General features: G+C 37.6%; 1 protein-coding gene across 7 annotated transcripts in view; it reads left to right on the plus strand.

Annotated features, from left to right (window-relative positions):
• Positions 1–26135, plus strand: part of SPECC1 (sperm antigen with calponin homology and coiled-coil domains 1) — a 274574-nt gene that overhangs the window by 119949 nt on the left and 128490 nt on the right. For 2 of the 7 annotated variants that reach the window (XM_079131659.1, XM_079131662.1), the window contains exon 1: positions 1577–1674. The exons of the other annotated variants lie outside the window; for them this stretch is intronic. In XM_079131659.1, the coding sequence (XP_078987785.1) occupies positions 1635–1674 (40 nt within the window). In that variant the 5' untranslated portion in view covers positions 1577–1634. Of the gene's footprint in view, positions 1–1576; positions 1675–26135 lie in introns of those variants that run through there. 7 annotated transcript variants of the gene reach the window in all.

The following is a 26135-nucleotide window of genomic DNA, read 5'->3' on the forward strand; positions in this document are numbered from 1 at the left end:
CATGTGAGAGGCAATGAGGTCTGCAGCCTGAGTCACTGGAAGAATGGAATATTCTTTTATGGAAATGGAAAAGATAAGAAGAAAGGCAAATGAGAGAAAGGCAAATGTATGGGAGAAAACCGAGAGTTCAGTTTTGTTCTGGTTAAATTGGAGATGCTTATTTAGATCTGAGGGAATCATCAAGAACAGTTATTGAGAAAGCAGTTGAATAAGTAAGTCTGAACCTCAGAAGAGGGGACCAGCCTGGAGATACTGAGATGGTATTTAAAAGTCACAAGTTGGGCCAGGCATGATGGCATGTGCCTGTAATCCCAGCAACTTGGGAGGCTGAGGCAGGAAGATCATACATTTAAGTCCAATCTCAGCAACTTAGTGAGGCCCTCAGCAATTTAGCAAGGCCCTATCTCAAAATTTAAAAGGTCGGGATGGGGGCTGAGTGATTAAGCACCCCTGGATTCAATCCCCAGTACCAAAAAACAAACAAACAAACAAAAAACCCACACAAATTTGGGAAATAAAAGACTAAAAAAGTAGAGAAGTCAGATGATTGAGCTGTAAGGCACTCCAGAGTCTAGAGGTCAATTCCAACAAAGGGGATTGAGAAGAGGCCACCAGGGAGGTAGATAAAAAACTAGGAGAGTGTAGCATCCTGAAAATCAAGTGAATAGTTTTGAGATGCTGGGAGTGATCAGCAATGTCCTAAATGTCTATTAAGTTAGGAAAAATGACTGAAAATGGACTGTAACGTTCAGTGATACAGAAAACAGGACTAGCATTCCACTATTGATTTTATTACTTCTAAACACTGTCACTGCTGATTTAGTTAGTTTTAAGTGTTTTCACTGTAAGAAGAAAGCTGCTCAGGGTAATTCTTATAAATTAATCATTCCCAGTAGTGGCAGTATAGTTTCTATGTATGATCCACATATACTTTTCTTACTAGTGATAGTATTTATCCTGGCTAGTGGGCATGTCTTTGTGAGCATTATTTTTCTACACCTCCTCAAGAGTCGTTTATCCATCTATTCATTCATTCACCCATCCAAAAAATACTAATTAAGCGTCTTCACTGTGCCAACTCTAGGTTTTTCTGGTTCTGATACATCTAATTTCACACGTGTAGTACCTTGGCCTTTTCAGTGGCTCCTGGCTTTAGCCTCTCCGCAGTGGGGTTTTTCCAGCCTACCTTGTCCAACTGCAGTTCTCAGAGTGGGCGGATGGAGGCCAGAAGTCGGTCAACCGGTGCGTCAGTCCCACGGCCGGGAGGGACCCTTTGGACACTCGGAGCGATACGCAGATGAGTGGGCGGGTGATATGCAGATGTCATGGGCGGGCCGAGCAGCGAAGAGTTGAGGAGCGCGAGCCCTTTCTGTCCGGCGGGATGCAGATGAGGGGGGCGGGCCGCGTGGAATCAAGGAGGGCGGACGGTATGCAGATGAGGGGGCGGGCCCGCTCGCGGGCGCGAGGAGCGGCTCTGCCGGCGGCCGCCGGGAACTGGAAGGCGCCCGGCCCTTTCTTTGACTGGAGCGGACCAGCGGACGCAGCTGCCTCTCCAGCCAGAGCCGGCGCGCTCTGCGGCACGGTGGACACCCTGTCCGAGGCCGGCCAGCCGGCAGCTACCGCGTCGACCGAGCATGGGCAACCACTCTGGGAGGCCAGAGGATCCCGAACCAGGTCTGTGCGGTTGGCGGGGGTCGCGCCGCGCCCCCTCCCCTTCCGAGCGCCCTTCCCCCACCCGCTTCCCGGGCGGGCGGCCGTCGTGCTACCCGCTGCGCGGAGTGGGGCGAGTGGAAAGGTGAAGTTCCCGCGGTGTGATTCTTGCCTTTGGAATGCGCTGATGGGGTTGTGAAATTACCTGTGCTTGTTCCGCGACCAGGAAATGCCACTCGTTATAAACACGTACCTGAAAGCCCCGGGTCCGCCCGGACTCAGAGTGGAGCGGGAAGGAGCTCTCAGGCCGGGCCCGTGAAGGGGGTCGAGGAAGGGTCTTCGTGCAGTCTTCACGGTGTAACCCCTCTGACCCTTCTTGTCCCCTATGCGGTGTAGGCAGTTCTCGCAGACTTTCTGGGCATTTGCGACGAAAAGTGTGACTTGGCAGTGGTTTTCTGGCTCATTGTCCGTTTTGCAGTGCATCATTTGCATATCACACACTTTCTGAAGTCCCGCGGAAGGTGGCGACCCCGTCAGCTGATTTGTTACTCATACTCAGACCAAGGGCTTGATTGTGACTGTTTCTTACCCAACGTGATCTGTCCTTATTTTGGGATGCAGAACTTCTCCAGCTTATCAAATTTTTATTTCCTCAGAAATGAAGTGAGCTTGTTGTAGAGGCAGCTGGGCTCTAGATTTCATCTTCTGGTCCATCATCCTGGACTCCCGCACAGAGGTAGATGCTGATAACCACGGATTGCATTTAAAAACGAAACAGAACATTTCTGTATGTCACATGAAGTCAATGGATTTAAATGGCATCCTAGGTCATTAGAAAGAGGTAGTTGACCTAATGCTGGAGTCCTTTGGTGGCAGGTGACCAGTCAAAACTATTAATTTTTTTTCAGAGGAGTAATTTTAATTTTTAATTTTTAATTTGAACGAGGAAATTGAGGCTCTGAGGTGAAGTGACTTGTCCAAATGATTTATCCCTTGAATTGGGAGCAATGTTATGATTAAAACCTTGGTTGTCTCAGCCTCAGTCTATTGCTCTTCATTTACTTCTCAGTCCTTGAACTGCTTATTTTGACCATATTCCTGGGACTGGGCAAAGGTGGGTGCCTCCCTGGTACTTGTGGCATGTTGGACTTGTACAGTAGCCAGGACTGAAAACTTTAATAACTACACAGAAACACTGTCAAGAAAAATGTTAGGGGTGGGTTTACTGCATAGATTACATAGAAAGAAGTCTTTAGTTACACAGTATTTGTCCAAGCTCCTCTGTTCAGAATAACCAATATAATAAAATAAGAACAATATATTGGTTTTTCTGTGCAAAGAAGCTTGGGTAAGCCCTGTTGGTAAATTATTAGGTAAAGGATATGTAACATTCTCAAAACACCTCTAATTAGTGCCGAGAATTGTGAAAAACCCTGTTTATTATTTCCTGTGAGTTAAAATTGTAAAGACTGTCATTCTTGTCAATGCTTTTGAGTTTTTTGGATCTTTGTGTTTCAATTTCTAAGTGACCTTACATTTTAAAGCACTCTGATGAATAGGAAATCCAAGATATTTTTATGTTAATGACATTTTTTGTGTTTGTAGTTTTCAGAGTATATAATTTCAGAATAGGACCTCAGTCTGATTTGTTGCAAGTTAAAGATACTTGATTAGGAAATCTTGGTAAAGACTTTCAATGCTGGGCATTTGACTGAAAGGATGAGCATAATTTTAACTAGTCTCTTTTTGCTATGGTGAAATGTATCAATGAGATTCTGGAAAGTAGAGTTTGTTAAAGATGAATGTATTTTCACTCTGCTTTACCATTGGGACTGGGACAGGATGGGGTACCTCAACTGGCAGTTGGTACATTGGATTAGAATCTGTACTTTGTGAGCAGTCAGTCAGAATTTTAGGATTGCTGGTATCTGTAGGACCTCAGATGTTTGGATAGAGGAGGTCTTTTTAAAGGGTAAATGAAGGTGGCCCTGATGGCACACACCTCTAGTCCTGGTTACTTGGGAGACCGAGACAAGGAGTTGGACTACAGCCTGGGTGACATAGTGAGACCCCCATCTCAAAATAAATAAATAAAAAATAAATGAGGTAAAATTCTCCTCTCAGGCTCCTTCTGCAGGCTTCAGAGTGCTGGAGTGTACCATCTCTTCCTGGTCTTCTCTTCCTTGCCCACTTTGGGGTGTGTCCAGGCTGGAGGCATGTTTTTAACAGTTACTTCTTTTCCAGCCCGTGGATTTGCTGTGGTGGCAAACAGAGTTCATCTTTGGTGGTATCTGCAATCTTCTGAGTTGGGTTGTTGTGATGTATCATAATATTGCAGGATGGGTAAGAAAAATGGATCAAGTAAAAGACTTGAGAGAATTCATGTGTAAGGGCCGCTAGAAACAGAACTGCATGCTGAAGACCATATCTCTTATTTCCTAGAAGGTCCCAGTTAACAACCTTGTTTCCAACCAGGTTTTCAGTTCTTGCATTGTCAGGGCTGCTGAACATGGTTGTGTAGTCTGTACACTACTCAAAGGCATCTGGGTAGGGCCGGGGTTTAGTTCAGTGGTAGAGTGCTTGCCTAGCACATGTGAGCTCTGGGTTTGATCCTTAGCACCACGTAAATATAAATAAATAAAATAAAGGTATTGTGTCCATCTACAACTAAAAAATATATATTAAAAGAAAAGACATCTGGGTAAAGGGGTGAGTGGGCCCGACTGGGGGTATAAACTCAGAGGAAGGGGTCTGTTTTGCAGTTTTTCCTGTTTGTATTCAAGCAAAGGTGCCCAGTAGGCTGAAGGATCCCTTAGAAACTGAGCTTAGAAGCCTTTCCCTAGTCCCAGTACTAGTTGACAGTCTTCATACTACTTGTTTTAAATTTGCATGTATGCATTTAAAAGATAAATACAAATGATACTTTTAAGTAGTAATTTCTATCTATACTCCCTCCTCAAGTCCCACTCTGTATTATAGGTAGTAATAGCTGTGGTTGCAGATGAATTCCCTAAATAGCCAGTTTAGACAGAAAAGTTTATTTATCCCTCCTTTCACAGTCTGCTGTGAGTTGGGTGCCTTTAGGAGAATTATTGATGGTTGTTAAAAACTCAGGCTGGTGGATGTTCATCTTTGTATTCATCATATGGCTCCTGGATTGCCATTTATCTGCCTGCAGTCAGGAGAGCAGAGTGCTTGGATGATCCTGCAGGAGGCTGTAGGGGTCAGGCCTGGGTTTGGTACATGCCAGTTCCACCCACATTCCACAGTCCAAACTCAGTCACACAGCCCCACCAGGACGCCAAGTGACTGGAAGGTGTCTGCAATGTGTCAAGCAGAGGATAGCATGGATGGTGGTGAACACTAGCTGTCTCTTTGATGATCATTCTCCACCACATTTGTCATTTCATTTTAAAAATTTTAATCTGAAAATACTAAACACTTGGGTTCTATAAATAATGATAAATGATGTTTTGCTGTATTCATTTATTTTTTAATCCCTCTATTCATCCATAATTCATCTTATTTGTGCGTTTCAAAGCTGTGGTGGTTATCTCTATAATTCTACATAATATGCTATGTTTTATGGATTCTTGATTTATTAGCTTCCAAGGCTCTCTACTGACCCTCACTACAAAAGTTGAGGAGTAAGTGCATTTTGCTGCTATCTATTCCTCTCATGCCCCATTTCTGCAAGTCATATGTAAATTTTCTAAATATATTGTTAGTGTGACAAGGCTAGTGGTGGAATTCAGGTGGTGGAAGGTTGGTCAGATGGCAGAGGAATTACTGTCTTCTGTTGTCATTAGTTTTCAATTTCATGGACTTGTCAAGAGTTTTTTTAATATCTACTAAGAGGAGAGTATAGTATGCATTTTTTTCAAGTATGTTTTATTCCATGAAAAATTTTACAGTGTTCTTAGAGACATACTTTGGAAAATGCACCTTTTTTATTAAAAATGAAGGTGTCTACATTAAAAAAATCAGTGATAACACATATTTTAAAAGGATGAGTAAGAAGTGTATCTGTTGCTGTAATAAATATGAATGGGTTAAACTGTTCATTAATATGCTTTTTCAGGTACTGCTTGATTTAAAAACTTAAGTCAGTTAAAGTGAATAATAATAAACCAATTTAAGCTTTTGAGTTCATCATTGTGATATTCTATTTATAAATTCAATAAAATTTAATAATCAGTTTTAAGGGGATCTTTGATTAATCCTCAGTTCAACATGTAAACTTCACTAACATTTTAAGCATTTTAAATTATGTGTATTAATATGGCTAGGTTCCTGTTAAAGTCTAACAATTTCAGTTTTTTAAGTTTTATAAATTTAATAATTTTTCTAATCTGCGTAGTGATTCTTGGGTCCTCATACGTATTCCAAAACACTTATACATTCTCTTTTTACGTATGTAATCTGTAAATGCACACTTTCAGATTAAAATCACTAAAAATCACTTAATCAAATTAAAATCACTTAATTACACACTAGAGTGGAATCATAAGGTTGACCTGTAACTCTTTAATAGATCCAATTCTCTTAAACATTAAAAATACAATTCTAAAATGCAGCTTAGTGTTAACTATTTGTTTGATTCTTCTAAACTATTTCTCTGCTTGTTCTAAGTCCTTCCATGATTAAAAGATGCTTATATGACTTTTATTTACTTATTTAATTATTTGTGGCAGTGGGGATTGAACTGTGTGCTTTATCACTAAGCTATATCCCCAGTCCTTTATTTTTTTACTGTGAGACAGGGTCTTGGTGAGTTGCAAAGGCTGACCTTGAACTTGGAATCCTCCTGCCTCAGTCTCCCAAGTTGCTGGGATTACCTGTCAGCAACACTATGCCTGACTGCATGACATTTTATTCCAAATAATATTGGGATTTCTTTTCATATAATTTTTGGGATTGCCATCTCAGTTGGCTGAGATTTTTAACAGACGTATCAGGCAGGGCCAAGGATTGATTCCTTAGGCATCAGATGATATCAACTTGAGCCCCTTTTGTTTTGGTTGAACATATTCTTAAACATATTTGGTTTGAGCATATTCAAGGACAGTCTGTGAATAACAAATTTCCTCAACCTTGTCCTGATCTGTATTGCCCTCACCCTTTATTGATAGTTTGACTAGGTATAGATTCCTAAGTTGAAAATCTTTGTAGTCTTTCTATGGCATGGATTTCAAAACTTAAACAAGGAGGTGGCTATAATGCCAGTGTACTTTGGAATCAAGTTATATTTTACTTAATTCTTATCACTCCTGATAGAAACCTGAAAAACTACCCCCCACGCCCCACACTCATATGGGCATGCTACTTGATTAGAGTTTGCACTTCTTTTGCATTTAAAATATTTTTCTACCTAACTACAAAGACCTTTGACTTGATAGAACACTGGCTATTTTTCTTATACTTTCTGTATCTTAATGCCCCATTTCTGCAAGTCATAGGTAAAACTATCTAAAGTATCTTTTTTGATAGTAAAACAAACATGATCTAACTGTGGATGTCTATCTAGGCTTTGTTTAATTTACAAGGTCACTTCACTGAAACAATAGAAATGATCAGTTGAAGATACACACAACCTGAGTACCTCAAATGAGACAGGACATTTTATGTTAGTAAAATTATAATCCAAGAAGAAAAAGTAGCAGTTACAAAATCTGGTACACGAAATAGCAAAACCCTGGCAGTAATGAAAGCAAAATCTATTAGAAATCCTTGGGAACACTCACAGGTAGAATGGGAGAATTTAACCATGTGTTGTACACAAACCATTTTTTCAGAATGTTCATGGAATGGTTAAAACATTTATCTACTCATTAAGGCCAAAAAGAAAACCTCACTATAGTCTCATATATAGACTCATTGTAGTCTTCTAAGGGAAATTTTACTGGTTACTCTGTGATCATAATCAATAAACTGTAAATAATAAAAACTGAAATTTTAAAAACAACTATTTTAATATTTTGACTCAGTAGGAACTGAATACTATATTTATAAATCATTTAGAAAAATAATATGAAATACTAAGGCCACAAATAATAAAAAAATTTCATTCTTCTGAAAGCTTATATTATTAAGAGAGAATGTAAATAAATGAAGTATACAAAAAGCATTAGAAAATAAAAAATAGGCCAGGCATGGTAGTACCATGTCCGAGTTCTACTTCTTTGGGAGAGCCTGAGGCAGGATGGAGGCCAACTTGGGCCATATGACAAGACCCTATCTCAAAAAAAAAAAAAAAAAAAAGGTAAGAAAGTTTTTAAGAAGGGCAGAAATTAATGCAGTAAGTTATAACTTTGTCTATTTCAATTTTTCTCTTTCCTTAGCCCATGGATAGCACTTAGTAAATATTTGTTGAATAAATATTAAAGAACATTAAAATAAACAGTAGAATTAAAAAGTATAGAAGTAGATTGTTAAAGAATGAAGTAGATAAAACTACAGTAGTCTATAGTAGCACATTCTTACTAATGTGGAAGTATGAGCTCTAACTAGAATATAAGCCAAATTTGTATCATAGATTTAATAAAATATTACACCGTCAGTTAAAAACTGGCTTATTGCAAGAGTGCAGTAATATTATCGTATAAGTAGGATTTGCAAAATAAGTACATTTAATGAGAAAAATTATTTTACTATATATGTCAATAATTTAATAAAATTTAACATCTACCTCATAAACATTTAATTCCTATTGGAATGGCATGAATCATTTCTTAAGATAATAACTAAAATGGTCTTAAAGCAGCTTAACAAGAAACTAAAAACATACCCATAAGAGTCTGAAACAAAACAATGGTACCCTGGTAGGACTGTGCAATGTTGTTTTCAGATATACTATCTAAAGTAGTTCAGATCTTTTGAGCAGGGCTGGGTGACACATGCCTATAATCCCAACTGCTCGGGAGGCTGAGGCAGGAGGATCACAAGTTCAAAGCCAGCCTCAGCAAAAGCGAAGCACTAAGCAACTTAGTCAGACCCTGTCTCTAAATAAAATCCAAAGTAGGTCTGGGGATGTGGCTCAGTGGTTGAGTTCCCCTGAGTTCAACTTCTGTACCTGCCCCCCCCCCAAAAAAAAAGATCTTTTAAAAAACATAGAACTAAGGAGAATTCCGTAAGATAACCATCTTGGAAATGAATATACATATTCAAATATGAAGCAGTATGCATATATATGTATTTACATATGTGAATGTATAACAGTAGTTTTCTTTTATGTTAGTAGTAATCAAGAATAAACAATGAATGATTTATTAATAATGATTGCCTTATTTAAAGGTTACATTTGGGGACTGGGGATATAGGTCCTAGTAGAGTACATGCTTAGCATTTGTGAGGTCCTGGGTTCAATTCCCCATGTGGGGACGGGGGTGTGGTGGTGGGGATAGAAAGGTCAGTCACAGAATAAACACAATGTATAAAACCTGGGGGATAAATAAGAAAGGTGCAAGCCCTCTATGATAAACCATAAATTCTCAGAAGCATATAAACTAGAGAGATGAGATAGATATCATCTGTTACATGGAGGAGTTATCCTTCATTATTCTGATTTTTAAAAATCAGAAATAGAGTCTGAAAGTATAGATCAGTGGTTGAGTACATATTTACCATGCACAAGGTCCTGGGTTCCTCCCCAGCACCAGGAAAAAAAAATCATAAATATTTGCTGAATTTTGTAAAATGCCTCTTAGACATCCATCCCAATCTCAGGGTTTTTCTTTTTAGATATAATGGTTTGATTGATTTGAAAAATATTTTTACCTTATAACGAATTTTAAATCAGATTTTTCTAAATCCTCTCTTTGGAATTTTTTTTAACATAAAAAGTTAATTAACAACATGTTTTTGTTGGTACCTTGTTGCCTTATGTAAAAAATACGAGTGTGTGTGTGTGTGTGTGTGTGTGTGCACATGTGCAAGGTTAGCTCTAAATTTCCTGCTAACTTTAACATTCTATGATTTTAGACATTTAAACATCCTAACTCAGAAAAGTTTTTGGGTATATTGCCTGACTAGATCTAGTCTGTTGAATTGTTTCACTTTAAAAAAAAATTATATGGTTCCAGTCAGATCACATCAACCCATGTAATACCATAGAAGCAACACGAAAACTTTGAGAATTTTGAAAGACTCAGTGTGTCCTTATGAAGATTTTGCTATCACATGACAAAACACTTCTTCCAGAACAGTCCTCCAACCAACCCCAGCCTCTCTTTCCCTCTTCTTCATCCTGTTTGTCCACCAACTTCTAATTCCCTTTGCTGAAGGGTCCTCTCTGGCATCACCTTCCCTTGGATGTTGAATTTTTTTTTTTTTTTTTTTTTTTCAGTGCTGGGGATTGAACCCAGGGCCTTATGCTTATGAGGCAAGCACTCTACCAACTGAGCTACACCCCAGCCCTTGGATGTTGAATTCTTGTCTTTGTCATCTCTGTAGCCCCTGACTCTGAAGAGTTCTTAGCATGAAGTAGGGTTCTGATGAACTGAAGGCAGCTAATCTTCATGTTCCCAGGAAAAATTTGAATTCTCAGGAGAGTAGGTTTATTATTTCTAAATTAATGTATATGGTCAAGTATTTAAAACTGGGATTAAACAAATATTTTAATTTTATGAACTTCAGACGAGCTTGTGCATAGAAGAGTTTTTCTTTCACAGCACTTCAAAGATAACTCATGATCCTGGGCCAAGAGGACTCTCTGGGAGGAGGTCATCACAGAGAACTTGCTTACCTTGTCTCCTTTCATCCCTTTCAGAGGATCCCTATTTCCCTGGTCTTTCATAACTCATATCTATTCATAGATATTCTTTTACCACGATGCTTTCTCAGCTCATTTTCTTTTTTAATCCTTGCTCTGTTCAGAAAAATCAGTCTTTTCTCCTTGATCTTTCTCTTATTTCCAACTATTTGTCCTAAATTAAACTTTGTTGTGGACAAGTGTTACAGTTAGGGCTTCTGACAAACCTAGAAATGTAAAGTCATAAATTTTGACCTGAAACTATACCCAATAAAAACTCATGCCAACAATCTCCAAAGCTCTTGAAAATCCCCATTGTGTAATCTGCCAAATAATTTATCTCCTTTATCTAATGGGTCCTGCTTTTCTCTCTAACACCAGCAACCAAATTAAGGGGGGAAGTAAAAACAACTCTTGGAAGGTCAGATTATCAGCAGTCTAACCTCCTGATCTGTAAACAGATAAACAAAGAGCCTATTCACAGTGGTCATAAAACTATTATGAAAATTATCTGTTTATAGTTATATTCTTTTCTCTCCCTTCAATCTGAAAACATTACAGTGTGCCAGTTACATGGAATTATATGCTTACTCAGCTGGACCCAAACTGTGGTAAAATGGTCTCTTTTTCAGGTAGTCAAAGTTTTGTGAGAAGGTGTGTGTCTGTGTGTGTGTGTGTGTGTGTGTGTGTCCCTCACCACTTCCCTGATACCCTAAGTTTCTCTGGCATTCTACTCTTGTGTTTTATGTTTTGGTTGGGATTTTCAATCAGTAATCGTAGGAGAATAAGAAAGAGCAGTAACTGTAATTGAAGCAATGATTAAATTTTAGATATAAACTATACATTAAAATGACCTTTTTTGTATAATAAATTTGGTATCCAGAGCCTTATGCCAACCATTTCAAGTACAAACTACAGTACATTAGACATCCCTCTTCCTTTTACTATTTTCTCATCATCTCATCACTTGGATCACCACCATTAATGTTAATTCGTTACCAGCCTGATTCTGGGTGTGCTCTGGGGACGTCTTGTTGCTGGGGTCAGTCCACACACTGTGGTCATATGCTCGTCAGCATTTTTAACCTCCTCCTCCTCTGCTGCCTCTGATCTGTTCCTGCATGCCTGAAAACCAGAACAAACCTGCCAGAACTGTGGACAGACTAGTTACTGCTTCTCCTATTAATAAAAAGATGCAAAGGTTAAGGTACAGACATTTTTAGCTTTGCTAGAGATCTCTTTCTGTACCTGGGTTGGCATAATCTTAGGCAGCTGAATGGTTTTTGTAATTGCAGGTTGGGTGCTGTTCCCCTGCCATAGACCTTCCCCTCTGTTCCTAGAAGCACACCCTGCTCTTCACCCTGGGGCTCTTGTACCTTTCCTCATGTTGCTTTACAGCTGTATCTGTGGACCCCTTCATAGGTTGACCATAAGCCCCAATTTACACAGGAGAGTCCCACTGAACTTTTACTAGTTTTATTCTCAAAAGTGTTCCAATTTGGAAGATAATTTGGAAGAAAAATTACACCATCCTACTTCTCATCCTTTCAGTCTCAACTCTCAGGTCATCTCCCAAGTAAATCTTTCCCTTTCTTTCTCAGGACTGAGTTTCTTTGCTTGCTGTGGCTGCTGAGTAGCCCCTGGGGTTTGATGGGACCCACCCAGAAATTGTGAGGAGGGAAATTCAGACTTCTTCCCACATGAGAACTCATGCCTAAAAAGTGAGAAGGAAGAGAGAACTAGCTGCTGGGAGGCTGAGAAGGGATGTGAGAAAGATGTGAGGAGAATGGTGAGCTGAAGTGAGGAGAAAAGGAGGAAAAATGATGGAAGAGTTCTGTTCTATAGTCTTGGATTTACAGGAAGCTTACCAGTGTTATTGTGGATATCGTCCCTGGAAGAATTTTTGTCTGCTTACCTCTCAAGACTGTAGACTTAAAGTTTAGTGTTTGAAAAATGAGATGGAGTATGGATTAGCTTGAAGAGGACCAATACAGGGAGAGACTTCTGGTGAGGCTTGATTACAAATGTATTACATTGAATAAACAAACTGTTTTCCCTAGGTGATAGGTTGGGCTATTAAAACCCTGGATTCAGAGAGACACTTTGGGCTCATTTCTCCTCCTTTCTTAACATTTTTTTTGTGTGTGTGTGTGTGGTGCTGGGGATCGAACTCTCGGCCTTGCGCTTGCAAGGCAAGCACTCTACCAACTGAGCTGTCTCCCTAGCCCTCTCCTCCTTTCTTGACATTGATGGTTTTGCAAATTGGTAAAATGAGAACCTAAACTATATCTACATCCATGAAGACCCTCCCAACTTTTTAAGTATGGATTATATTGTATGCTCTGGAGAGTTCACACTATAAAGCATTTTGAATTTCTACAGAGTAGGTTTTTTCCCCAATTGCTGACCAAAAAGGGAAACTTCCAAATAAGGCTGCATAAGTCTGGGAAACAAAGGGAAACAATAACTAAAATACAAGTGTAGCCTTTGCCCTGGCATGAAAAGAATGCAGACTATTAACTGACCTAAAGGTTTCTGTTTTATTTCATATTTAGGTAAAATGGTCAGCTTTGACCATTATTCCAAAGAAGGTTCTTTCCAGATTTCAAAATATTTGTGCAATATTATGATGGTTGTATTATCTTTGAGAAAGTCCTGGTCACTTTTATTTACAAAACTGTCAAGCTTATTGTGTATGTATGAGGAACAGTACTTTAAAACTAAATTTGGAGAAATTAATCTAGGCTCACAAGTGATTATGGGAGACATTCAATAAACACCCTTAACTAATGCTATCACAAACATGACTGGGTGACCTCCCAGCATGTTAGCCCTCTTACCATAAAGGAATGATGAAGTAATTATGGTGGTTGGGTTCATTGGATAATAGGCACACTGCTATTTTAAACTGTAATTGTCAGAATTATAACCAAACATAAGAAGATGCTTGCTATAAAGGTGAATGAACAATACTGAATGCAAATTGTTTGTACGCTGATTGTTTATTTGTAAAAGAATGGCCTAGATGACACAAATTGACAAAGCTCATTTGTCTTATAGAGAGCTTTAGAGTTTTTTGAATAAGAATATTTTATTGGGCCTGAAAATATTTTATTCTCTACATGTCGTAGTTCCTGCTATTCCCTTTGTTCTTATTTTGACCTTCACAGATATTTATTGCTTATCTGGTTCTTTAGGCAATTGAATTTTTGACCCCTGATTTTAAAAAATAAAACAAGAACTGGAGGTATAGTTCAGTGGTAGAGAATGTGCCTGGCATGTGGGAGGCACTGCCAAATAAATAAATAAATGAGAGACTAACCCAGGAATTTAATTTTAATTTTAAAAAGATGCTTTTAAATAAAATAAATTTTAAAATTAAGTTCATGGACTATAAATATACAATAAGGTAGTAGTTGATTATATTGGTTGCTTCCTGGGGAAATAGGCCTTAAGACCCAGATGTGTGTTTATAGGGAATGCCTTCAGAAATAGTAAAAATGAGGGATAAAGGAAGTGGACTGGGGCAAAGTGGGATACAGTTGCCACAGTGGTTTTTTCTGTCCCAAAGAGAACTCAAGTTAAGATGGTCCTTTACAGTGTCCCAAATTGAAACCAGGTGGTCACATCTCTCTACCTTCCCCATTAGCCAAATGGCATGGGGTTGGGGTGTTTAAGGGAGAACCTGCCTTTTCCAGTATTTTCCTTCATTTCCTTTATGAATTCCAGCTGCAAGGGGGTATTTCAACATTCTGAAAACAAATAAACACTCAGTATTTTCTTCTTTAAAATACTGACTCTTGGGGGATTAGTTCCATGGCTGAGCTGGCTTAGATGGTCAGGGTTGGGGCCTGACTCATTTTCTTCTCCTTTCTGTGGACCTCGTAAGGGCCTGTTTCCCCAGGCCCTCTTCCTACCTTCTTTGTGCCTGTAGTAGGGTGGGAAGGCCAGGTTATACTTGCCTTGCAGAGTAGTGAGTTTGGGTCAGAGGCCTCTTGAAGGCCTGAGTCATCCTTGTCTTCTTCAGCTCAACCTTGACTGGCCAGTTGTCAAGAAAGTGCTCCTTTGTCTTCACTATGATTTGTTCACCATGAGCCTCCTAGCACCTTCTATCTAAAGCCCCATGGTGGTGAAGGCAGACCTTCAGAGAGGATCTAGTCATCCCTAGGCTACTGGCTCTAGTACCATGGAAACCACTCACCTCCTCTACTCAGAGTGCACTTGCTCTAAACCAGCACAGTACTTAGAACTCAGACATTTATTTGATTATTATGTCTTGGTGTGAATCCCTTTTCATTCTTTTTTGCCTGGTCATTGGTGATCCTTTTTAAATCTCTTAACACTTTATCTCAGGTTAGTTTTCTCCCATTATTTTTAATTTTTTATGCTTCCTATTATACTTATATTGGATCTTCTCAGTCTTCTTCCATGTCTTTTAAATCTTAAAAATTTTCATCATCTCAGTGTTCTTTTAGACAGAATGAGCAAATATCCCATCATATTCAGTGTTGCTGATAGTCAATGCTTTGCATATTGTGTTAGTCAACTTTTTGTCACTATATAACAAATGCCTGAGGTAATCAACTAATAGAGAGAAAATGTTTATTTTGACCCACAGTTCTAGAGATTTCAGACCATGACCAGTTGATCCCATTGTTTTTTGACCTGTGACAAGTTAGCACATTATGGTGGGGAAAACATGGCAAAGCAAAGCTCCTCACCTCATGACTGGGATGCCAGTCATGCCAGAAAGAGGAGGAGACTGGGGTCCCTCAGACCCCTTCAAGGGGGTGACTCCAATGACTTAAAGCCTTCCGCTAGCCCCACTCAGCTCCACTTAAAAGCTCTACCACTTCCCAGTAGTGCTACGGGGACTAAGCCTTTAAAATATGGGCCTTTAGTGTTTCCTGAGATCATATTTTATTTTTAAGTGAATGTCATCTCCTTTCCAATCTTTCTGAAAATATGGAGGGTAGACTTTCTAAAGTCTTGTTTACCACACAGTCATGCTGAATTTTGTTACCATGACTGTGTTGCTCTTGGGCATTGAGTACCACTGTCTGATTTTTCCATAACTCCTCCCACCACAGTCCTAACTAAGGAAAAGAACTCCTGTGAGTGGATGCTTTACTAGGGCTTCTCTAACCAGTATCCAGTTCAGGTTCTTGCTGCAGGGAGCAGTCTCCAGGTCTCTCCAAGTTGAGGGTGGGAAGGTGGATTGGGTGCTCAGGAAGAACAGGTCCCAGTGCATCATTCCCAGGCTCTGGACTTCCCCTTCTTCATCATGCCATAGGATTTGAATCCTAGTGTGAATTCTTGACTACTCAAGAATTAGAACTGCACTGAACATAGCACATTGAATCAAGAGCCTTTTAAAAATAAATTCAGTTCATTTTAAACGATATACAATTTTGCATTTTAAGTGCAAAAATCCCTTCAAATCCCTATGTACATGATTTTTTATTACAGGTTAATAGCATGGGTTCTGGAGTCAGAATTCCTGGATTCTTATCTTAACTTTCCTATTTACTAACTGGGATTACAAGCTAGCTATTTAATTTCTTACTTTATTTTCCTTTTCTGTAAAATAGGGATAATAGGGTTTCTTTGAATGACATGAGTTAATAGACTTTCAACAAATGTTAGTAAATGTTAAATAAACTAAATGTTGAAGTTACAATAAATATTAACACCCTCCTTCTCTTTTTGTTCCCCCTCTTCCTTGTTTTCCTACATCTTTCAGTTATTTTCTTTGATCTGGGCAACATTTCATTTCTCACCAAATGTTTACACAGTGCTGCTTCATGATTCTGTGTCCCTCTGTTGCCTGCCCTAAGGTGCACTTATTATAGCAAGGGAGTGTGTTAGTTTCCTATCACTACTGTAACAAATTATCAAATTTAGTTGCTTTGAACACTGATTTGTTCTCTGGCAGTACAGTGGGTTAGAAGTCTAAGGTCAGGATGTTAGCAGGGCCATAGTCCTTCAGGAGGCTTCAGGGGAAAATTCATTTCCTTGCTTTTCCCAGCTTCTAGAGGCTGTGCTCATTCCTTGGATTATGGTCCCTTCCTCCATCTTCACTGTATCTCACTCCAACCTCTGGTTCTGTTATCACATTTGCTTTTTTTCTTTTGTCTCTGATTTTCCTGATTTCCTATACTAAGATCCTTGTAAATACTCAAGCCCACCAGCTATTACCGGATAATCTCTTCATCTCAAGATCCTTTTCTAACATCTGCAAAATCACTCTGCTGTGCAAAGTAACGTAAGTTACAGTTTCCAGGGATTAGGATGTGGACGTTGTTGAGAGCCATTATTTAGTCTTCTGCAGGGAGGAGGATCTATAAACATGGTTATAGCATAGTGCAGGTGGTACTGCCACATTGGCCCTCTAAGCAAGGAGATGTGGAACTTGGACAGAAGAGTTATTGATTCTTTGTGGCATTGGGAAAGTTGCACAGAAGAGGGACATAGAGCTAAGTGTCAAAGGATGAGGAGGTGTTTGCTGGGTGGGGTAGGAGGAACAGCTCTTGCCAAGAAATAAGTTGTGAAGTAATCCAGCAATTTTGAGGAATAGTTAGATCTTTGATGTTGCCAGGACATAGGGTGTAAGGGGCGAGGGTGGGAGGTTAGACAAAGAAATATATTGTTTGAGACTAAATGGTGTCATAATAAAGGGTTTAGAATTGATTATGGTGGGACTGGGGAGATAGCTCAGTCGGTAGAGTGCTTACCTTGCACGCACAAGGCCCTGGGTTCGATCCCCAGCACCAAAAAAAAAAAAAAAAAAAAAAAAAGAACTGATTATGATGAGAGGGGAATCAGGGAAATGACTTTGCTGGGTTTTTATTTTTATTTTTTCTGATTATGTAGGTAGTACATGCTCATTTATATAAAATGAAGAAACTAAAAAATGTATCACGAAAACAAATCATTCATAATCCTGCTTCTCAGAGATGATGACTATTGACATTTCTGTGTATATTTCCATTGCACACACAGATGCAAACACACTTTTACACAGTTGAAATCATACTGTGGATTCAAATTCATTTTTATTTAACAGTGTATCATAACATGTAGATATCCAAATTTTTTAGCATTTCTTTAATTCTTAATGTATTACAATAATTTAATCTTTTGTTGGGTCCAGTATTTCCTCTGTTTTAAATAATAGTAATCCATAACCTGTATTCAAGTTTTTAAGTATTTCCTTGAAGAAGGAGTTCTTCTTTGATTATTCTCAGAGACATTAGACCAGATAGAGGTACTCCCCATGTCCAGGAAAGGGCTCAACAGGTGCCAGTTCATGCACACCAGGGTTCTATAATGGAAACTTCCTTGTCTTCCTTTGTATGAGAATTTGGATACAGAGAACCAAGCCCATATTTAGCAAAGAAATGGTGTGTCCCACTTTAAGAGAGAAGATAGGTCTATTTTGAGGAGAATTAGCATGGTATTGGAATTCTCATTCACTTGACAGTGGAATACAGTCCATTGGGAGTAGAGTCTCAAGAACTATAATGTAAATCTTCTATACCAACCCAAAGAGTCTGAGTTTTAATTTGTAGACCACAGAAGCTGATTTGGGTTTATTTTGGAAGAAAAATTAAAATTCGAAGGATATTGAATGGCCATGGAATTGTCAGAAAGGCTAGCAAGCTCATCTGGGAGGCTCTGCAGCCAGAAACTGTCTGCAAATCTCACTCAGAATTGGCCCAGGGGGTATGCTGCTGCAGTGTCCCTGAGCATAGAGTGCAGCTTATGCCACATATGGCCAGCACTGATGTCCACAGAGAGGACCTTGGCTTCTACTTGGCCAGGATCTTCGTTGCTGCAACCACAATTACATTTCCCATCATAACCCTTGCTTTGCAAAATTAGTTCCTAAATCAAAGTCCAGGATGAGTATAAATAATGGAAAAGTCAATTGACCCTCATAGTCTCAAGCAGGAAGGCCAGAAGCTGGCATTTTCAGCTTATTTGGTGGGAGGTGGACTCTGCCTTCCAAAGATAATAGTAAGGAGGGGAAACCCTTAAGCATAGGAAATAAAGGTTCAAAAGTTAGTCAGAAAGAATGTCAGATATTAAATATTCCTGCCAAGATACCATTCTAGGGCTGGGGTCGTAGCTCAGTGGTAGAGCACTTGCCTAGCACGTGTGAGGCACTGGGTTCGATCCTCAGCATCACATAAAAATAAATAAATAAATAAAATAAAGGTGTCCATTTACAACTAAATTTTTTTTAAAGTTACCATTCTATGAATCAGGCCAAAAGGAGGATCTTTTTAGGCATGAAAGATTTGTTTCCTGTTTGAACAAATAATCAAATATCCAATTAAATGCTGGTGATTGGATCAGAATACAAATATAGAGGAAGAATAAGAATATAAGAAACAGTGGCAAACAGGCAATCTTACAGCAGGAAACTTGACTGCATAAATCACACATACTATACATAAATGGAAAATATTAATTTGATTGACGATACATAATATAAGTGTAAGTGAGACGGATTCTTTAGAAGAAGGATATGACCAACAAGGAAAATTCAGGAAATAGCCTAGAACTAAAAATTGTAGGCTATCTCAATACATCCCAGGATTAGGGTTGGAAATAGCCAAGGCATTCAGATATAAAATTTCTCTAAAAATTCCATCCTTATTGTTGAGTGATCTTATTGTTGAGACATTGTTACTTAACTTAAAGTTTGGTTAGGACTGTTAGGAATGGTAGATAACCACTAACAGTATAGATAACAGTATAACTTGAGTATTCCTAATCTGAAAAATCAAAAGACTGGAATTTTTTGAGTGCTTTTTGGAGCATTTCAGATTTTGGATTTTCAGATTAGGGATGCTCAAACTGTATTTCCAAAGTAACAGTGTTTTAAGATGCTACTGAGGGCTAAGCAGGAAAGAAAGAAAGAAAGAGAGAGAGAGAGAGAGAGAGAGAGAGAGAGAGAGAGAGAGAGAGAGAGAAGCAATGTCAAATTGGCAAAAGTGAGGAAAGAATATGTGATGAAATCAAAGTGAACAAACAGCAAACAAATTAAAGTGGAAGCAATAATGTCAAATAAACTGTACCACAGTACGTAGTCTAAGCTAAATTCACCTACTGAAAATCAAAGATTAGCAATATTAGCATTATACAAAGCTGAATCAAGAATAAAAGTGTTGAACAGGATAAAGGATATGGTATTGATAAAAGACAAAAATATATAACTGTCTTCAAACTCTATGCAGTAAAATGTGTACAACGAAAACTAGGTATAAGAGAAGAATTCATTTAAAAGCATATTACACTAGCTGATGTTAATAATGTGTATATTTTCTAATTTGGCAGGACTAGACTACCAATTTGGATGCCCAAAGGGGCCAGTGGGTAGCATGAATATGTGAATTAGGGAGAAGACAGCAGGGATGATGGGAACTGCACAGTGAACTGGATAATGCATGCCTTGCCTAGAGGCATTGGGATTCATACATTTTAAAGCCATTTGCCAGACAAACAAAGCGTGTCTGTAGCTTGGAGGCTGCCAGTTTTCAACCTATGAAAGAAACAAAAAATATAGAGGTTATAAACAGTATACTCAATAAATGTATGGAGCAGGAAATACATTCTTCCCATGTCAAGCAAGTGTTTACAGAAAGTGATCATTACTTTATCTCTGAAAAGAAAGTAAAATATAAAAATTATGATTTTATACATAGTAACCTCTGATCTTAATCCAGTGAAATTAGTAGTAAGAAGAAAAATGATTTTTATAAAAACTACCTTGAAATTAAGAGGATACCCTTCTTTTTTTTCTTTAATTTTTGTAGTTGAAGATGAACAGAATGCCTTTATTTTGTTTATTTTTATGTTGTGCTAAGGATCAAACCCATTGTCTCACACATGCTAGGCAAGTGCTCTGCCACTGAGCCCTAGCCCCAGCCCAAGAGATACCCTTCTTAAATAACCTATTGCACCAAAAAAAGGTCCACTAGAAATTATAAATCATCTAGCAATAAATAGAAAGAGGTGAGTTTTGAAGCAAAATCTGTAAAATAGCACTGACGTTATGATCAGGAAGTTTTAAATTATAGGTGCTTTTAGTGTAAGAAAAAATGGACTGAAAATATATGAGTGAAATATTTAACTTATGGAACTAGGCAAAAGAACAAAGAAGAAAAATAAATAATGATAAAAGCTGAAGTGTGTTTTCTATTTAAATAAGAAGGTAAATAAGAGCAAACACTATTTGAAAAAGCAAAAAGTAGCCAGGCATAGTGGTGCATATCTGTAGTTCCAGCTACTTGGAAGTGCGGAGGCGGGAGGATTGCAAGTTTGAGGCTAGCCTCAGTAACTTAGTGAGACCCTGTCTCAAAATAAAAAATAAAAAGGGGTGGGGATGTAGCTCAGTGATAGTGTGCTCCTGCTCCTGGGTTCTATCCCAAGTATCATTAAAAAAAAAAAAATATATATATATATATATATAAAAATATATATATATATATATGTAAAAAAAAATATATATATATATATAACAGGTAAAGGTCTATTTACAGGTATGGAAGAAATAATAAAATCAGTTACAATACATATGAAAAACTGGAGGAAATTGGCATTTTTCTGTCAAAATATAAATTCACAAAACTGGTCCTAGAAAAAATATAAAACCTGAAGTATTATCACTTTTATTTTTATTTTGACACTGATGCTATATGGCAAAACATTTTTGTTTAAATATTGAAAAAGGAAAAAAAAAATTTGACCTAAGAGTAAGATTTTGTGTTATATAAAAAGATAAATATAGCATGAACCACAACATTTTTTCTATACAGTTTGAGTATCCCTTTTCCAAAATGCTTGGGACCAGAAGTGATTCAGATTTCGGGTTTTGTAATGCATGAGTAGATTCTACTGTTTGAGCATCTTTAATCTGAAATCCATTTTGGATTTTGGAACATTTCAGATTTCAGAATTTTGGGAAAGGGATGTGCAGCCTGTACTACCAATAACTGGAAGCGAAAATCCAGAATATAAGATATCTGGAAATAATTTTAACTATAAAGTTATAGGATATAAGGTGAAAAGTGTTAAATCTCCTTGTGGTTCCTAAAACAATACCTGAAATAATAAAGAAACTACACAGTTTTCTAGGATGGGCAGATTTAATATTATAAAATTATCAGTCCTTCCCAAATAGCCTAGTAGTGAGGCTAATTCCCCCAGATTTTGTAATTATAAAGAAAGGAAGCCCCTTTTATATTCAGGTCTTTCAAAAAAGTGTTTTTTTAAAAAACTGGACCTGTTTTTTTTTTTTTTTGTGGTGCTGGGGACTTGAACCTAGGGTCTTGTGCTTGTGAGGCAAGCACCCTACCAACTGAGATATATCGCCAGCCCTGGACCTGTTAATTTTAATAAAGTAACATTTAGGGTAGACAGACTGAAATAACTTCCATGTGATTTAACTTCAGAGTTTTAGAGAGAGAGAGAGAGCTAGAGACCGCCTTGACAAGAGTTGGTTTAGAGAGACCAATTTATATATATATACATACACACACACACACACACACATTTTTTTTTTTTAGTTGTCAGTGAATCTTTTATTTTATTTACTTAAATGTGGTGCTAAGTATCAAACCCAGGGCCTCACACATTCCAGGCAAGCACTCTACCACTGAGCCACAACTCCAGCCCCCAAGAAAGACTAATTTAAAATAAATCTAGTATTTATTCTCTGGGATATGACCTCATAGTTAAGTGTTAGTTAATGTTGAATTGAGGCTTTGAAAAATTAAGACTATAGTAAGTGAGATCATAAATATGTACCAATGGGAAGAATTTTTTTTTAAAAACTGATATAATGCCATGTAAATATGTATTTGTGACTTAGCATAAAAGTTTCAGTGATAACATCGTACTGTCACTGGATTCAAACAGTGCCAAATCATGAACACTTGTTTGCAAGTTTTTTTGCAAATTGGAATAGATAACTTAAACGTAATTCTAGCCATGATGAAGACACAGATGTAGAACATGCATGTGATGAATTTGGATAAAAATTTTCTCAAAATATAAGCAAGGTATTATTTATTCTAAATAAATATGTTACATAATGTGACTTAAATATGTATATGTAAATATATAAATATGGTATATGTAATATTTATATATTTTATAATGAATATATAAATGTACGTACACATACATAAATTTGAAGTAGGGATTTGACTGCAGCAATTTAAGTTTACTCAAGTTGGTCAAAAAGCATAATTTGTTTTGTTTTTTTGCTCTTACTGGGAAAGGAGTATCACCCTTTAAGAGTCACAATATTAGGACTAAATTTTACTGCAAGCGACAAAACCCCTAAAATAATGTGGCTTAAACAAGACACATATTTATTTCTCACATAGAACTGGTTATTGATAAAGGGCTGGTGTGACTCTCAGCAGTACCCAACTGTGGCTCCTGGTGATGTCTAGCTCCACCATGTAAAGCTTTGATCTCTGGTTCAAGGTGGTATAATTTCAGGACAAAGATGGAGGAGAGGAAAGAGAGAGAATAAAGGAAATGTCTGTTAAGAAGCACCTTCAGGAAAGCTTCATCCATTTGACCAGATTGAGTCACCTGGTCACACGCAGCTTCAAAAGAGGCTAAAATGTTCTTCAGGAACCATTTGTTCAACTGTAAATCATGTTACTCAGGAAGAAAAAAAGAAACATATACTATTTTAGGATAGATATAGTTAATAATAATGAACCGTGCATTTCAGAAAGTTAGGAGAAAGTATATTGAAAGTTTTCATGATAAAGAAATGATATTTGTTTGAGGAGATAGATATATTTAACCAAATTTAAACATTACAAGTATATGCACGTATTGAAATATCATGTTATTATATTATTAATATGTACAATTTTGCTTTTATGTATCAGTTAAAATTAATTTAAATGTTAAATAAAGAAGAAATTCTGGGATACAAGTAGCCTCTACTTGGGTAAATGTAACACTCTGGGGAAAATATTGTAAAATAACCTGAATAAATGTAGTATACATATAAATAAATAAAAAACCCCTAAATGCCAAAATAGGTGGTAGTGGGGGTCAGTAGGCAGTAGGATAATGAGCAACTCAACTTGCATAAACAAAAAAGGAAAAAGAAGAAAAAAGATATTCAATACTAGTAATAATCTTAGAAATGCAAGGCAAACAAAAGCATTTTTCACCCATCAAACAGTAACTTCCTGTGTTAGTGAGGATACAGAGAGACAACTATTTCTATACATTGCTAGTATTCTGTAAATGATTGCAATCTTTTTTGGAAAGCAATCTGGCCTTAGCTATTGTGATTGAAAATATGTATTGCTTTTGAGGAATGCAGGAATTCTGTCCGCTAGAAATAAATGTACCTGTACATATATATGTAGTGAATTTAGGGAAAATTTGCTAAATATAGTCCTTTTTCATTGTGGCTCAAGTCTTTGGACAATCTGAATGTCCCTAAAGTAGGGATTTTTAAAATAAATTATAGCACATAGAACTACAATTAGTATATATACTAATATAATAGTAAATTTTTTAATATTATTAAAAAAGATCAAATTAGATCTATTTACATTGTCCTGGAAAGTTATAACTGGAACGTATTCCAGAATGATAAAATATAGTTCACAAAGGGATTCTTGACAGCTTTATGTGTATTCTATGATCCCAATCAAAACCAGCCATGTTTGTATCAACATGTTCATAATGATTATCACAGGCTGGCATAGGATTTTGGTTATTTTCCTTTTAGAAAGGGCATATATTATTTCCATATGCAGGGGATGGGGAATTTAGTGGTTTCTTGTGTGAACTTTGGAGCCCACATTTCCTGGAATTGAATCCTAGCTCAAGGTATGTAATCTTGAATAAGTTATCTAACCTAGCTCTGCCTCAGTTTCCATCTTGGTGAAATATGTATAAAACAGTACCTACTGCATAGGATTTTGAAGTAATACATGTAAGATGTTGGGTACAGTATAGATTCTACACAAGAGGAGGTTGGTTTTCTTATTTTAAAACTTGAAATAGTAAGTAAGTTGAGGGTAAAGCAAAGGTCATTGGTGAAGTGCTGGACTTATTTTTATCAGTCTTAGATCTTGAAGAAAATGGTGAAGTAACAAAATGTTTATTATTCATACCTTTGCCCTTCTTTATACGAGAGTGAAGAAATGTGTGTCTAACTAGCCCCAGAAAGTGAAGAAAATTGAGAGTCCTTTACTTACCAGGGAGAGGTCTTCACAGTGGTCTTTGGAATTGGACAGTTGTTAGTAGAATTCATGTTGGCTTCCCTGTCTGGACATTTTAGTGATGCAGACTTCATTCTAGGAAATAGAGTCACACAATGAATGCCTTTATAAGATAGTCTTGTCAGATTACTGAGGTATGACAGATGGCATTTTCCAGAGATGGATGTGATTCTGCCATCCTGCACATTTTTCTACAGTTTGACTTCACCATTCTTCCATCAAGAATGTGCATCTGGAATCTAGGAAGGCCTAGGACTGCCTCAACTGGTCATACAAGGGTAGAAGAAATTCCCTGTGACTCTAAAGCTCGACTGTGAAAGGCCATGCAGCTTTTCCTTATTTGCAGGAGTACTTGCTCCTGGAGCCCTGAACCATTGTATAACAAGTCCACTACTATGAGACCACGAGGTGGAGAAATTGCCATGTGATGCTCCCATCAGCAACCCAGTTGAGCTCCATCTGACACTATGTGAGTGAACCAGCTGGGATGCCCAGCCCAGCCATGTCTTCAGATGACCACAGCCCTAGTCAATATCAGACTGCAACCACCTGAGAGCATCTAAGTGAGAACAGCCTAACCAAGCTCCCCCCAAATTCCTGATCCATTAAATGGTGGGAAAATAAATGGCTCTGTTCAGCTGTGAAGTTAAGGGGAATCTTGCTCTGAACTGAACATGAGGGTGAACAGAAAAGTAGCTGTGATGACAAAGTCCCATTTGCTCATGTTGGAAGAACCTTGACAGAACCTACCCTAGCTGCCCATTGATTGCGTCCAGAAATGCCTGCCTAGTAATAATCACAGAAGTTTGAAATTTTGATATCCATCCCTGCCAACCATTAAACATTGCCTTTTAAGTGTTACAGATGCTAATTCTAAATGTATGATAAACCATTTATATAATTTTTATTTTAAATTGTTGCCTAATATTGTCTGCTAGGGTCTAAGATATTCTATATTTGTTTTCAACTGGTTTTACATGTAGTAGTTCCCCTTGTCTGCAGTTTTGTTTTCCATGGTTTCAGTTACCCACAGTCAATTGCAGTCCAAAAATATTAACTGCAAAGTTCCAGATGGAAACATTTCACAAATTTTTAATTGCTCACCATTCTGAGTAGTATGATGAAATCTCCCACTGTCTTACTCCTTCCTATCAGGAATGTGAATTATTCTTTTGTCCAGTGTATCCATGCAGTATAAACCGCCCACCTATTAGTCACTTAGTAGGCATCTAAGTTATCAGATCAATCATAAGGTATCAAGGTGCTTGTATTCAAGAAATCTTTACAGAGCTGCCTAATAACTATGTCACAATGTCTACATCATTCACTTTATCTCATCACGTTGGCATTGTGTCATCTCACATCATCACAAAAAATATGTGAATGTAATACAATAAGATTTTGGGAGAGAGATCACATTTACACAATTTTTATTGCAGTAGATTGTCATAAGTGGT

This window comes from Sciurus vulgaris (genome assembly GCF_902686455.1).
Source record: "Sciurus vulgaris genome assembly, chromosome: 3".
In the NCBI taxonomy this organism is placed as follows: Eukaryota; Metazoa; Chordata; class Mammalia; order Rodentia; family Sciuridae; genus Sciurus; species Sciurus vulgaris.